The sequence below is a fragment of the Erpetoichthys calabaricus genome, chromosome 17 (assembly GCF_900747795.2).
Source record: "Erpetoichthys calabaricus chromosome 17, fErpCal1.3, whole genome shotgun sequence".
Classification (NCBI taxonomy): domain Eukaryota; kingdom Metazoa; phylum Chordata; class Cladistia; order Polypteriformes; family Polypteridae; genus Erpetoichthys; species Erpetoichthys calabaricus.
The window spans coordinates 41,838,331-41,851,956 of NC_041410.2; the positions used below are offsets into that span (position 1 = coordinate 41,838,331).

Sequence of the window (13,626 nt, forward strand, 5' to 3'; positions counted from 1 at the left end):
AATGTGCTGTCCTGGTGCTCTCAACTTGGACAGACTGCCTAGTTTAAATGTCCTTATATTGGCTCTTCATCAACCAGCAGAAGACATCTAATTAATTAATTATTATTATTATTATTATTATCTACCTGCCTTAAAATGACTGCACAGCCTCAGACTTATTATTAGTTTCAAATTTCAATACTTGAACAGGCTGTCTAGCTGACCAAGTCAGATTTCTGCAAAGTGATGGAATTTTTTAACGGAATACATTTATAAAAATAAGATGCCACTTTGTCTAACTGGGACAAAAAATCAATTAGTATGACACAAGTTTCTTTGATCCCCACGTTATATAGACAAACACCAAACAGATACTTCACCGCATGCATTCAAGATGCTTAGGACCGCTGACGTAGACAGCCAAGTCCAACTCTCAGTATAGAGTCAGCAACCTGACAAAGATAAGGGAGCTCATAATATCACCATGTAGCAAATCCTTTGGTCAGGAGAAAATTGTGTGCATACTGCAATAATAAACACCTCTTAAAGCAGGCAGCCAGTATTTAAGTATATGGCAACATATAACTAGTCATATCTAATGGAGTGGTATGTGACGGTGTGGAAAATAGAATCCAGCAAACAACGTTACTTCAGTATAATGCAAAAGTTAAACAGTAAGGGAGGTGAAGCGAGACATCTGTGTTCAGATTTGCCATCGACACTGTCTGCTTTTAACGCAGCATCTGAAATAGTCTGCAAGTGAAGTTAGCCATCTATTTAAAGGTCCTCAGTTAAAGACTTCCTCGGAAGAACACATTGCAATCTGCAGTCCATGAATGCTCTTATACAACACTGAAGCTGAGCAGAAGTCGGTCTTGTTTTTGTTTTTGGTATATAGTGAGAAGTCAAGCAAAATGACCCCTTTTATTGGCTAACTGACTAACAATATGCAAGCTTTCAAGGCAACTCAGGCCCCTTCTTCAGGCAAGATGTAATACAGAAACTGGAATTCTGTATGTTTATGTAGACACTAGGACAAATACAATATTGGGAAACCTTTAAGTGAGACATCTTAAATATAAAAAATAATAGACCTCTTCAGGCTAAGTTTCATCTAGCAAGAGAGGAGAACAACATAAAGTCAAAATCTTTGAATAAGATAACTGTCCAACAAAGTCTTTTGAAGTTTCTGATGTGGGTCTGTAGACAGGTTGTCTGTGTCAGTCCGAGAAATGCAAACAATCCTCATATCTTGCATAAAATTCTTGTCTCTATTTAAACCATGTTGTAATGTGTTACATGTTAGCATGAGTTTCACTTCCCATTCTTTTCTCTCTTGCTGTGTTCTGAAGTTGCCCATAAGCACTGCTGTGACTTTAAAGTCCTTCTCACAGTGTCTATGGCTGTTAAAGTAGGCTGCTACAGGAAATATCCAAACATCTTGACCATACGTTGTTCTCCTCTCTTGCTAAATGAATCTTAACCTGAAGAGGTCTATTAAGACGTCTCACTTAAAGGTTTCCCAATGTTGTATCTCTCTTAGTGTCTATATAAACACAGGGAACTCCAGTTTCTGTATTACATCTTGCCTGAGGAAGGGGCCTGAGTTGCTTTGAAAGCTTGCATATTGTAATCTTTTTTAGTTAGCCAATCAAAGGTGTCATTTTGCTTGATTTCTCACAGCATCCATAATGACCAACACAGTACAACACCCTAGTGCTTTTGGTATCTCTCTATTATTAAAAAAAATCTTGGGAGGGAGACTAGGGAGACGAGACGTGATCTTCTCGGAAGAAAATTTGACTTCCCGTGAGAGACACTTTAACATCACGCGAGACAATATTTAAAACAAGTTCACGGACATCTAACCTAGCAGTTGTTGGAATGCTTTTGGTAGACACACTTCATGTGCTCCCAGCTTTTAAAACAACGACAAGCAGAACACGTAGCTCGCCAGCAGCAGCAAGCCAGCAGATGATCCAACCGCTTCTCCTTAGTGTGCGTTAAGCCCCCCCACCCCACCCCCTTCACAATGGGAGCGGCAGAGACGCAAAGTGGCAAAAGGACAGCTGCTGTGCAGGCTTTTAAATGATCGACACGCTGCACAACAAGCAGAACATGCAGAACACCAGCAGCAGCAGCAGCAACAAGCTAGCAGATAATGCAACCGCTTCTCCTTAGCGTGCGTTCAACCACCCCCCCTTCACAACGCGAGCAGCATTATATGTCCTGTGAGAAAGAGATGTAACCACGCCTAAGGCCATAAATAAAGGACAAGTATTGTTTTTGCAAACGTTTTACAGTAAAAGTGAAAATAATACATATGTAACAATTCCCATGAAAATAACAATCTCTTTAAATTGTATATCCGGTAAACCAAACCCGGGGGGTGGGAGAGCGAAGCGAGCAGCGGGTGGAGCCCATCAGTATGAGATAAATAAAGAGCACAGCTGAGCTCTGATTGGGCATTACAGGGACATTAATTGGATTGTACCTTATAAAGCAGAGTGAATCAGTCAATTGCCACTTTTCTTTTAATTCATATTACTTTTCCTTCTTTTCTTTGTATATTTTCAGTACCCTGTGAATGAATGGCCCTGATCCAGGGTTGCTTCATGCACTACTGGTGCTGTTGGCTGTGATTCAGTAACTTTGGCTTTAAACGTGCAACTAAAAGGATTCAGAACCTTTTGCATTACTAAATTAAAAACGTAGGCACCTGAGCACACATGCCAGCCTTCCTACGCCATGCCAAGTTGTTTTAGCCTTTGACAGACAGGTACAATTTAAGCTGACTGGATCTTATTTTCCTTCTGCTTAACTAAATATCGTCAATGCAATTTTTTTTTTAAACACTTCACATCAATATTCATTTTGAAAGCTCCTTTTCATTCTCGCCATCCCCATTCATTACTCAGATGGGCCACACAGAGGCACTCTTTAGACAGCTTCAAGCCGTAAGCGTCAATTGTATCCGTTTCAGACCTCCTCTCCATTTCTATTGAGCTGGAACATTTTTGTAAACACTTACATCAATAGGTTTGCAAAAAATATGGTCAGGAAAATAACAAGTAGTTTCAACAAGCAAGCTCTTGTGCTACTAAACAATACCTTTAATTGTTATTGTTCAACATTTTTTTCCTATTTAGAACTGGGAAAAGTCATCTCCCTTGCCCTTTCCCATTGTAAAATGATTATATCAGCATTCTGGCTGTATCTTTTTACAGATATACTGTATATCATTTTTTGAGATAATGTCATTTGTAATTTGACTCCAGAAATATGCAGCAGTACGTAGATATTTAAAAGTAGAGATAATAATCCTCAGTGCTGTGGTGCTGACCTTGCTTCCATGAGGAATTTGTTTTTCAGGTCTGGTGCCAGATTCTCTCGACATGTCTTCACTGCAACAGGGGTGTTGTCAGACCGCAAACGTCCACTGAATACTTCTCCAAAGTTCCCCTGGGAGAAAGCAACAAAGCCAAGGGGTCAAAACTCTAGACATAATATGTCAGATTCTTTAGCAACACAACACAGCATTCCAGGACTGTTAAACGTCTATAAGACAGTGCAGGCAGAAGGCAACTACTGGAGAATTTGAGAGGTGCCAGGACAGGAGTCTCTGGAAAGCTCAAGTGGAAAACAATACAAAGTAAAGTATACTGTATATAGTGCTTATATAATACGTTTTAGAAATGAATTGCATACTACAATTTTGTAGATGTCTGATTTGCAAAATGTTATACAAGTGGTGTAATATCAAGTACGGTGCCCAGAAATGTTGGCTTCTCTGCTGCCCATTACAAATGAAAGAGCAGACATGCTAGCTTTTGCCAAGCACTGGCCAAATTTCATAAGAATTTGCATTGTATAAGAGAAGCATTGCAGCTCAGGGACATTGAGGAGTGTTTCTATCTTTAGACGAGAAGTTAAAGAAATCAGCAGAGGTGTGACCATTTGACTCAGGATGCTGTTTCAGTGACTGCTCCAATTTGTTCTCATGTCACAGCTAAAGTGACCTACTTCAGTTGTGAGAAATGTCAACACACATTATGCTGCAAGCTGTAAATTAGAAAAATGTACTTTGCAAACTACAGTAAAATATGCCCTGAAGTGCTCTAAATTTGCATTTATGTAAATGAGCCTGCCTGATGGAAAGTGCACCAAAGAAGAAAAAACGAATTGAGGCTTCCTGCAAAGTTCCTTTAATAATGGAGGTAGGGTGCCCTTTGTACTGTGTTTTTAGTCTTATCGTTGCGTAATTGTATTGCTTTGTCAGTTTAACAGATACAGAACTTAAACCCTTTCATATTGGCAGTGTAGGACATGTTGTAGACTGTCTCTTTTCAACCCAATCACTAACGTGTTGATGTTTCGCTGCACATTACATTTCACAGACATAAGTTGATTATGAAACTGGAAAGTCCTGGTGGCACCGGCTCAAATACAAATGTAACCAAAAAGCAACCACCTAATACAAAAATGGATATCCAAGTTTAGGGTGACTACTTCCCAGTCCTAGTTATACCATTCTAAAGGAATGCTTGATGATTTGGAAATGAAAGTGCAGGATACATGCAAGGAGAAGTACATGTGCCTGTGTAAGTTGGACACCTCCACACCTAACATGATCTTCTTCAGCCAAGGCCACTTGGTCTCGGGTAACTACAGTAACTGGCTTCAGTCCAACCTAAATGAACCCTCTTCCAGTCTGAGCAGATACTGTAGCAACCAGAGTGGAAAAAAGAAAAGTCAGACGGACAGATCATGTAACAGCAACCTAGTTGTGACAATTTATTTGCTGTTTTCTCATAAACTGGATTTGCTAAACAGAATCTAATGAAATGTCTCACTCTTCTACTACATTGTAAGCTACGCATGGGTCGGTGAAGCTAATTGGCCATAAATCATAAATCAGATTTTGGGGAAAGACATGAACCACCATCTTACTGAAACTTACTGGAGCTCTGACATGACATGTAATGAGACACATGAACATGTGGGTCACTTCTCTTTCGTTAACATTATTATTCAAACTTTGTCCATTTAATGTATGAACTAAAAATGCACAGCAGGCTTGATTGATTCCTAGCAGACTGTTTATGTAATTCATGCATGGGAATGGATTTGTTCGCATAAATTGTTCTCAACGTTTGGTCACACATAAATAGATCAGTTCCTAAGTAGCCATTCCCTTTTGAATAGACTGTTCTTTGCATCTGCTGCATGCTAAACACTATGAAACGTCCTCACAGACTGGTCTCGGAACACAGAGGAACTTTATAAGAAAGGGTAGAGCTGGTTCTTCTTCCTTAGGAGACTGCGTTCCTTTAATGTGGGAAGTGTCATCCTTCACATCTTCTAGAACTCTATGATGGTCAGTGCAATTTTCTACTGTAGTGTGTTGGGTTGGTAACATCACTTCACAAGAGGCCAACTGAATCAACAAGCTAATTAAAAGGGCAGGATCAGTTATGGGACACCTTCTGGATCACCTGAGGTAGTAGCAAAGGATAGGATTTAAAACAAAACTGAGTGCCATTATGAACAATGCTACACCGCTTCTCAATGACACATTGACTTTGAGTACTTTCAGTCAATGATTTATTCAAAGTGGGTCAAGAAACGCCACTGGGGCTCCTTTATGCTAACAGCAATACTTCTGCATGGTGCCTCATTGTGTCTGTTACTGCCAAATCCAAAGCTTTCTTTCTTTTTATATGTCTCTTTCTTTTGAGTCATTCTGGTGTGTCTTCAAACCATAGAGTGTTTGTATCCATATTTATTTATCTATCTGTTTATGCATTTATTTATTTAAAGAGTTTCTGTAGTAAGCCAAATTTCCCCTGATGACAAATAAAGTTCATCTGTTAGATAGATAGATAGATAAAACAAATTATCTATCTATCTATCTATCTATCTATCTATCTATCTATCTATCTATCTATCTATCTATCTATCTATCTATCTATCTATCTATCTATCTATCTATCTATCTATCTATCTATCTATCTATCTATCTATCTATCTATCTATCTATCTATCCTTAACAAGACCAAATTAAAAGACAGAAAGAGTGCCAGTGCACTAAACTTAACTCCTTTTACAAAAGCAGAGCCCGTACTGCATTTCTCATTCTCTCTACTGAGAACAGAGAGAAGCCGCACAGTCAAGCCCAATTTTGGCCTTTCAACAAATTCAGCAGTCACCGTAATTAAAAAATAAAAAGGGATATTTTTGGATGTATAAAAGAATAGCAATAATGGAGTTTTCACAGGCAGTTAGTGTGCTGTGAGGCTGTCAAAGTGCCTTTCATGGACAGGGTCAGGAAGTCAATGGTGGTGCATTGTAACAATGGGCCCTGAGGGTCTTCCCATCAACATCCTAAGTAGCTATCAAAAATCCGAAAGCACAAATTTGTGAGCCACATTGTGGAGGTTCTTTTTCTTTGTAGACATCTTGTAATCATAATGCGTGAATTGTGTGCCAACACTTGATACCTGCTGCATGAGCCCTTTATGCTGAGTCATCAGCAACCACAACAAGCAGAGTCAACAAGAGAGACCTGAAATGTGAAACAGTTTAGCTACTTTACCGCAATTAAACCTACACGCAAATTCTTTACAAAGAATAATTATCACACTATAAGCATGGTCACCTATAATTATCAGATGAAGAAATATTCTGCCCAGCCAGTCAGTAATGCCATAATCAGCTGTGTTTTGCTTTATTTACCTACGAGACAGGGTAGCGAGTTAACCACTATAGTGAGGCACACCGGTGAGGTTACACCATTGTCCTACTTTAGTTGTTCCAGGCGTCGAAGACAAAGACTTACTGTAAGTGCCAAGCAAGCCCTGACAGCGAGGCCCTAACCTTCACTGTAGGTGGTGGTCCTGTCTGTTTTAGTGATGTCAATGTCAATTTATTTATGTAGCACATTTAAAACAACATAGGAATGCTGTGGCCAAAGTGCTTTACAATGATAGAAGAAAAGAAAACATACAAATAACATAAATAACATATATAGAAATAAAATATATGAACATAAATAAAATAAATAATAAATAGAAGTAATGTTACATAATCACAACGAGGAAACCATCAGTATTACTGAAGGTCACAGAATGCAAGTGTATAGAAATGAGTCTTTAATCTTGTTTTAAACAGTTCAATTGTAGACGACTCCTTTATGTGATGAGGTAAAGAGTTCCTCAGGCGAGGAGCAGCAGCTGCAAAGGCCCTGTCCCCCTTAGTTTTACACTTGGTATGAGGGATAACAAGAGACAACTGACCAGAAGGTCTAAGCACTCTAGATGGCTGGTGTAAAGCACACAATTCAGATAAATAGGCAGGAGCAAGCTCATGTAAAGATTTAACAACTAGCAACAAGATTTTAAAATCAATTCGAAAACTGACAGGCAGCCAGTGATGCTACATGGGCTGCTTCTGAAATCCTCAGCTGGTGCCCACACAATTTAAATTCCAGGCTCTTTTGGTACAACCAGTTAAAAGGGCAGCTAAGAGTCCATTGGCCTAAGTTTGCAATTTAACACACGATAAAAAATCAACCAAAAAATACACAAAATATAACTGGCAGTCTTTATTGTTACTGCTGTGCAACTTATTTTTTTCATAGCAGAAGAATGCAGCTGAAAACTAAATACTACATGAAGAGTCCAACAAGCATCATCTTGAGCCTCTGGCTCTTTGTGATAACACAGATCCTTTGAAAATGAACCGCTTTTGAACAAGGAAGTGATGTTTTAAATCGTGGACATGACTTTATTTTATTACTAGGAGGCGGCTTTATGCAAGGAGGAAAAAGATCACATTGGTGTCAATTTTACATTTAATTATCAGTGCTTAGGACACGTTAAGTGAGTTTGGAAAAAAATGAGCTTTTAGATGCAACTATTTCCCAATTTAAAAAGCTTGTTTTACCGTTAGTCTGCTACTTTTAGGTAAAGGATCAAGGGTTACTGTCTCAAACTCCTGTGATCTGTGTGTTGCGCAACAGTAATATGTAATGCATAATCGGGCAAAAATTAATTTAACCTAATATGATCAGATTAGCCTAAATCGCGAGGTTGTAGCTCATGTCAAAGTGCTTGTTTTAAATAGGCCTTAAATACTAAAAAGGAGCAGTCACTAAATACAAAGCAATGCACTTAAGCCCTTTTCTCAGAGCCACGATGTATTCAGCCCAAACTTGCTTTAAGAACTTGCACTTTGCCAGCTGGCTATTATACTTCTAGTAGTTTTTGAAAAAAGAAGCCAGTTAAGTAAACAATTGAGTTAATGCACTGTTCAGATTGAATGGTGTCAGTTAAGTGACAATGAATTGTTTTTTGTGTTTCTTCAGCACACTAGGAGGAGTCCTAACTCCACTTACACATCTTATTTAGCCACTGGCACAAAGTCACTCAGTTCTCTTTGGCCTTTTCAACAAATACTCACCCGTCCTATGTGTTCTCCCAAAATGACATCATCGTGGTCTAGCACCCACTTGTCCTGAGAACAAAGAGACAGAGAAAAGTTAACTAAGCAGCATAAATACAAACACCTCAGAGCAAACTTACACAATACCACCTAATACTCTGAGCAAGCATGGGGGTCCAACATGCTACAGGCCTCATATCGTGTTGCCCTTTGTGATTTGCTAAATGTATGGTGCAGATTTAAGGATCATAAAATTTACTGGTAACATACACTATAGGGGCACACTGGTTAAATGAGGTGGGCAATGCTGAGGCCTGGAGGAGCACAATTATTGCAAGTTTGTATTTCAGTCAATCTGGAAATAAGCAGCCACCTTTCAGTCTGTCCTGGAAGCCTTTCTCTAATTCTTCCCCTTCTTTACCTATGTAGGCCGTGTACATTTTGATTTTGTCAAATTATCAGGGCAGATTTGTATTGTTTAAAAATATAGTACCATACAGTATTTACTTTGCTTGATTTAGGGTTCATCACTTGCAGTGGCGTAGCTCGAGTTCATGCCGCTCAGGGCGGGACGGTGCTTCAGTTTGCTGCCCTGCAACATATCTGAATATGTTAACCTATTTAAATAGAAAACTAAAATGACGTATAAAGAAAAATTAAGATAAATTTTGCATTAATTGATAAATTTTGAACACATTTTCCCCCTAAAAGCCCCCGAGAAGACACGGACGCTCCTCAAACTACCTTCACATTGCTCCCTTACTTGCTGGACTTACTTGCGGCTGCTCTGCCACGTGATATGCTTCTTGTGCGACGCTACGCTTACTTAAAAGCCTGAACAGCACCTGTCCTTTTTGGCTGATTGCTTGTCATTCTCTCCTCCTCTAGACATCCACTGCTCCTGTTTGGGGTCCCGCTCCTGACGCTCACCCCTTTTGAAAAAGAGAAATGTTTATTTGAAGTGTTTGAATAAAGTTCCTGTCACTACAATGTCCTGCGTTTCTGTGCAAATCTGTGACCCAAGTGTGACAAAAAGTCCAGCAAGTAAGGGAGCAATGTGAAGGTAGTCTATCAGCGTTTGTAAGAGGGGGTTTTTGAGGACCGTCCGTGTCTTCTAGGGGTGCGTTCAACCCCACTGCTCACACCATATAGAGAAACAGCACTAATTTTTCACATATAATTATTTATAAGCATCAACTAGACAAGAATATTGTATAGATGCACTGATAAGCCGTGTTCTAATTATTAATTTAATATAATTACGCTGCGAAAACCAGAACCAGTGTAGTGTATAAGTGATAGGTGGGGATGTTTTCTGCGCAGAGCAAGAAGGCATTCGGATTGATAACAAAATGAAATTATAAATTGTAAATTTGTTGTTTAATCTTCCTAGAAACTATTATCTATGTAATGTTTTTGTTAATTTTTGTTATTGCCTCATAAATTTCAACTACTGTGTCTGATGTCGTCACAGAAGGACAGTCTGAAAATTAGTTTTGAAGCATTTGTGTATAAAAATCAGAGAATTTTACTTTTTTCATTTATTTTTCCAAACCCTGATGCTTACATATGAATTGTACTGAGCCTTTTGGCCCAATAATGCCGCCCCCAAAATTGTGCCAGCCTTTTGGCCCCCCTCTGCCCGCCCCTCGCTACACCACTGATCACTTGTGACAACTGAGAGAAAATCATTCAAACTGAGTCCTTATTCGAAATTCTTTTACAAGGAGTTCACCTGACGGGCAACATGGTGGCACAGTGGTAGCACTGCTGCCTCGCATTTAGGAGACTCGGGTTCGCTTCCCGTGAATGCGTGGGTTTCCTCCCACAGTCCAAAGACATGCAGGTTAGGTACATTAGCGATCCTAAATTGTCCCTAGTGTGTGCTTGGTGCGTGTGCTTGTTGTGTGTGTGTGTGTGTCCTGTGGTGGGCTGGTGCCCTGCCCGAGATTTGTTCCTGCCTTGCTCCCTGTGTTGGCTGGGATTGGCTCCAGCAGACCCCCGTGACCTTGTGTTAGGATAGAGCGGGTTGGAAAATGACTGACTGACTCACTAACTTAGTTCACCTGACTCAAACTGAAGAAAGTGATAGATTAGGTAAAACGAAATTCTGATGTCCCTAACGTGCAGATTAGTTTTATTTGTAAATTATTCTTCATCATTACACTTACAATATGACAAACTTGTTTCAATATCTGTTTAAATCACAAAGCTAAACTTACAAAGACAGGAAAAAAGATATCCACTCAGGAAAAGTATTCCCTTACACGACATTAGCAGTTCTGCTCCTGATAGTCACATTGGCTGAACCCAAAACCTGTCACCACTGCAGCACTCTGGGGGGACAGATTTGTTCACCCCAGAATTACAGACTGGTAAAGAATATCTGGGTATACAGGAAATAAAGTGAAATGTAATAGTATTGGGGAAAAATGCAGACAAAACTACATGAAGTTGAGAACTGACTGCTACTTTTGACTTTATTAATGCTCTCCAGCATTCCGCACAATACTTTAAGTACATGATGTATTATTGTTCAAAGAGTGAAACCTTTCTTCCATTATGCTAAACCTGTTCATCCTGAATTTTGCATTTGTGAGCCTAATACTGGCTATAGGGCAAGGCAATGCCACATATGAGCAGATGAGCGAGTTACAGAACCAGGAGACTTGCGTATTTAGTGCATAGAAGAGCAAACGTGGAATGGTTTTCATGAGTGACTGCAATACACAGTCGGTCCACACTAGAACACATTTTGAACTGAATGGCATTGAAGATTAGCCCCCTTCCACCATTCATGGCAGACTGGATGTTCACTGTGCAGTTGCCATGTTCTCGTCATTTTCATGTAGGCACATTCCAGATGTGTTGGTTTATTCCCACATTTCAAAAGAAGAAGTCTAAGCTTAATATTAGTCTAGTATGACAATCCAGCCCAGGGAATGGATCTGTCTTGAAGCCAAAGTCATCAGAATAAGATCTGGCAAATCATGACATAGTATTGGAAAAAGCTGGTTTAAAAAAAGATGGTAGTTATAGCAGAGCATTCCTCCAGCTGATCTGAAATGATTACGATGTCAGAGAGACAAGAGTTTGGCAAAACTTAACTAAATCTGTTTTTCCATTATGGCAAACCTGTTCACCTTGAACGTTGTGTTTGTGAGCCTAATGGGGTATGACAAAGGCAGAGAAGAGAAGATGAGCATCTCACAAAACTCAATGGAGATTGAGGTGTCTACACTATTGCTAAGAAAAACTGAGGATGGCTATTCTTGCAATGGTTTATTAGGTAGCATCATAACTCAAAAATGCTTGTTTTACCAACATTTAAGCAATAACTCAAAAGTGACCATGCAAGTGTATTTCCACACATGTGTGAAAATGTGAGAAAAAGTCACTTTTATCACTAGAGTACAAAAATGTTATGCAAGTGGGACGGTAAACATCTTTTCGGTAAACGTCTCCAGCAACCTCTAACAGTCAAAGTCGCATTGTCACCGTGACTCTCCAGATTATAACTGATTTTCGTGAACATGTCCAATTACAGTTACATTTTTTTATTGTCACCTACTGTGTGTTTGAATTGTATGCTCTGGTAATGCAATTCTTTTCCAACATTTTTTGAATGTGTGGATACAAGGAATTTGTGGGTTGAGTGAAGAGTTTGATATGTAAATACTGAGAGCTAAGAGGAGTAATGCATCTTCATGTTTGATCAGAATCAGAATCACCAGTACAGGAATTTAACTTGGTAGATTTGGGGCTGTTTATTACATAATGTCACATATAAATAACATAAATAGCATAAGTTAAAAAAAGAAAAACTTTATACAAAGTTGCAGAACGGTACAATCATAAAGGAGATGCGCAAATGATGATGTGCAAGTGAAAGTGTGAGTGTGTAGCGTGTATGCACATGCACACACATATATACACCATACACACACACACACCTTCATCTCTATATATAAAATCCAATGTCTGTCTGTCTATCCGTTTTTCACAAGAGAACTACTTAATGGATTTAGATTGTTTTTTTTCTATAATTTGTTTGAACTTTCCAGTTGATTTTGTGACTTGTCTCATCACGCTAAGTATCATAGTTTGCTTGCGGTACCGATTTATTTGCCCAAATCCGAGAAACACACAGTGGGCCGAGGGTAGGGGAGCAGGTCCTCCTCACTTATGCATCAGCTTTGGGGTGTTTCTTACCTCCGCTTAGCTAGCGAATGAGAGAACTACTAACGGATTTAGATCGGGTTTTTTTCAAGAATTTGCTTGAACATTCCGGTTGATTTTGTGACTTTTCTCATCACGCTAAGAATCATAGTTCACTTGCAGAAGTGATAAATTCGTGCTAATCCGAGACAGAAGCTGCGAGCCAAGGGGAGGGGGAAGTGTCACGTCAGGGGTCAGGGCTCTCCTCACTGTCCTGTTTCACTACTATGCGGGCAGAGCCGCAGGGGACGGCTAGTACAGTACATGACAGAACCCATGAATAGACAAAGAAGTCCTGCTAACTAAATGTTTTGAGAAGACTGTGGTTCTGGGAAAGAAACTATTGAGATGTCTGTTAGTTTTAGTTTCAATTGACATGAAGCGTTTACCAGAGGGAAGTTTTGGAATAAGTGATAAGCTGGGTGAGATCTGTCCATGGTGATCCTATTGACATGGTTAGTGATACAAGATGTATACTGGTTTGAAAGAGATGGAAGAGCACAGCCAATTATTTTCTCAGCAGAACTCACCACATACTGAAATTTATTTTAGGAGTGTGCTGTTGCTGAACCTAATCAGACAACAATGGCGAATGTGATTACGCTTTCAATTATAGCTTTGTAAAATTGAACTAGGATTGGCTGGAAAATATTTAATTTCTTTAGTTGGTGTTGTCAAACACACACAAGTAGGGAGCAGCAGACTGGCTCAACGGAGTATGATAATACACAGAATATGGGTTTGGAACAGAGTACTAACACCTCTCTCTTTTATTTAGCAGAAAAACAGACGAATAAATAAACCTTTTTGAAGACCCGCAGACGATTTCCCTTCTGTGTACGATAACCGCTACCTCCCTTCTGTCCAGTCCGGATGACATCAGTTCTGGCTCCAGGTTTCCACGTCATCTCTGGCACTTCCTGGATTTTCCCATCATATCCATCGTACATAATTTCTTGTCCATCCCTTATATAAATCCAGCAATTT

General features: G+C 39.4%; 1 protein-coding gene across 1 annotated transcript in view; it reads right to left on the reverse strand.

The window, feature by feature from the left end:
- fes (FES proto-oncogene, tyrosine kinase) overlaps positions 1-13,626 on the reverse strand; it is a 135,018-nt gene that overhangs the window by 30,865 nt on the left and 90,527 nt on the right. The window contains exons 13-14 of the mRNA XM_028791400.2: positions 8,440-8,493; positions 3,323-3,441 (exon numbers count right to left, since the gene is read on the reverse strand). Of these exons, the coding sequence (XP_028647233.1) occupies positions 3,323-3,441; positions 8,440-8,493 (173 nt within the window). The remainder of the gene's footprint in view (positions 1-3,322; positions 3,442-8,439; positions 8,494-13,626) is intronic.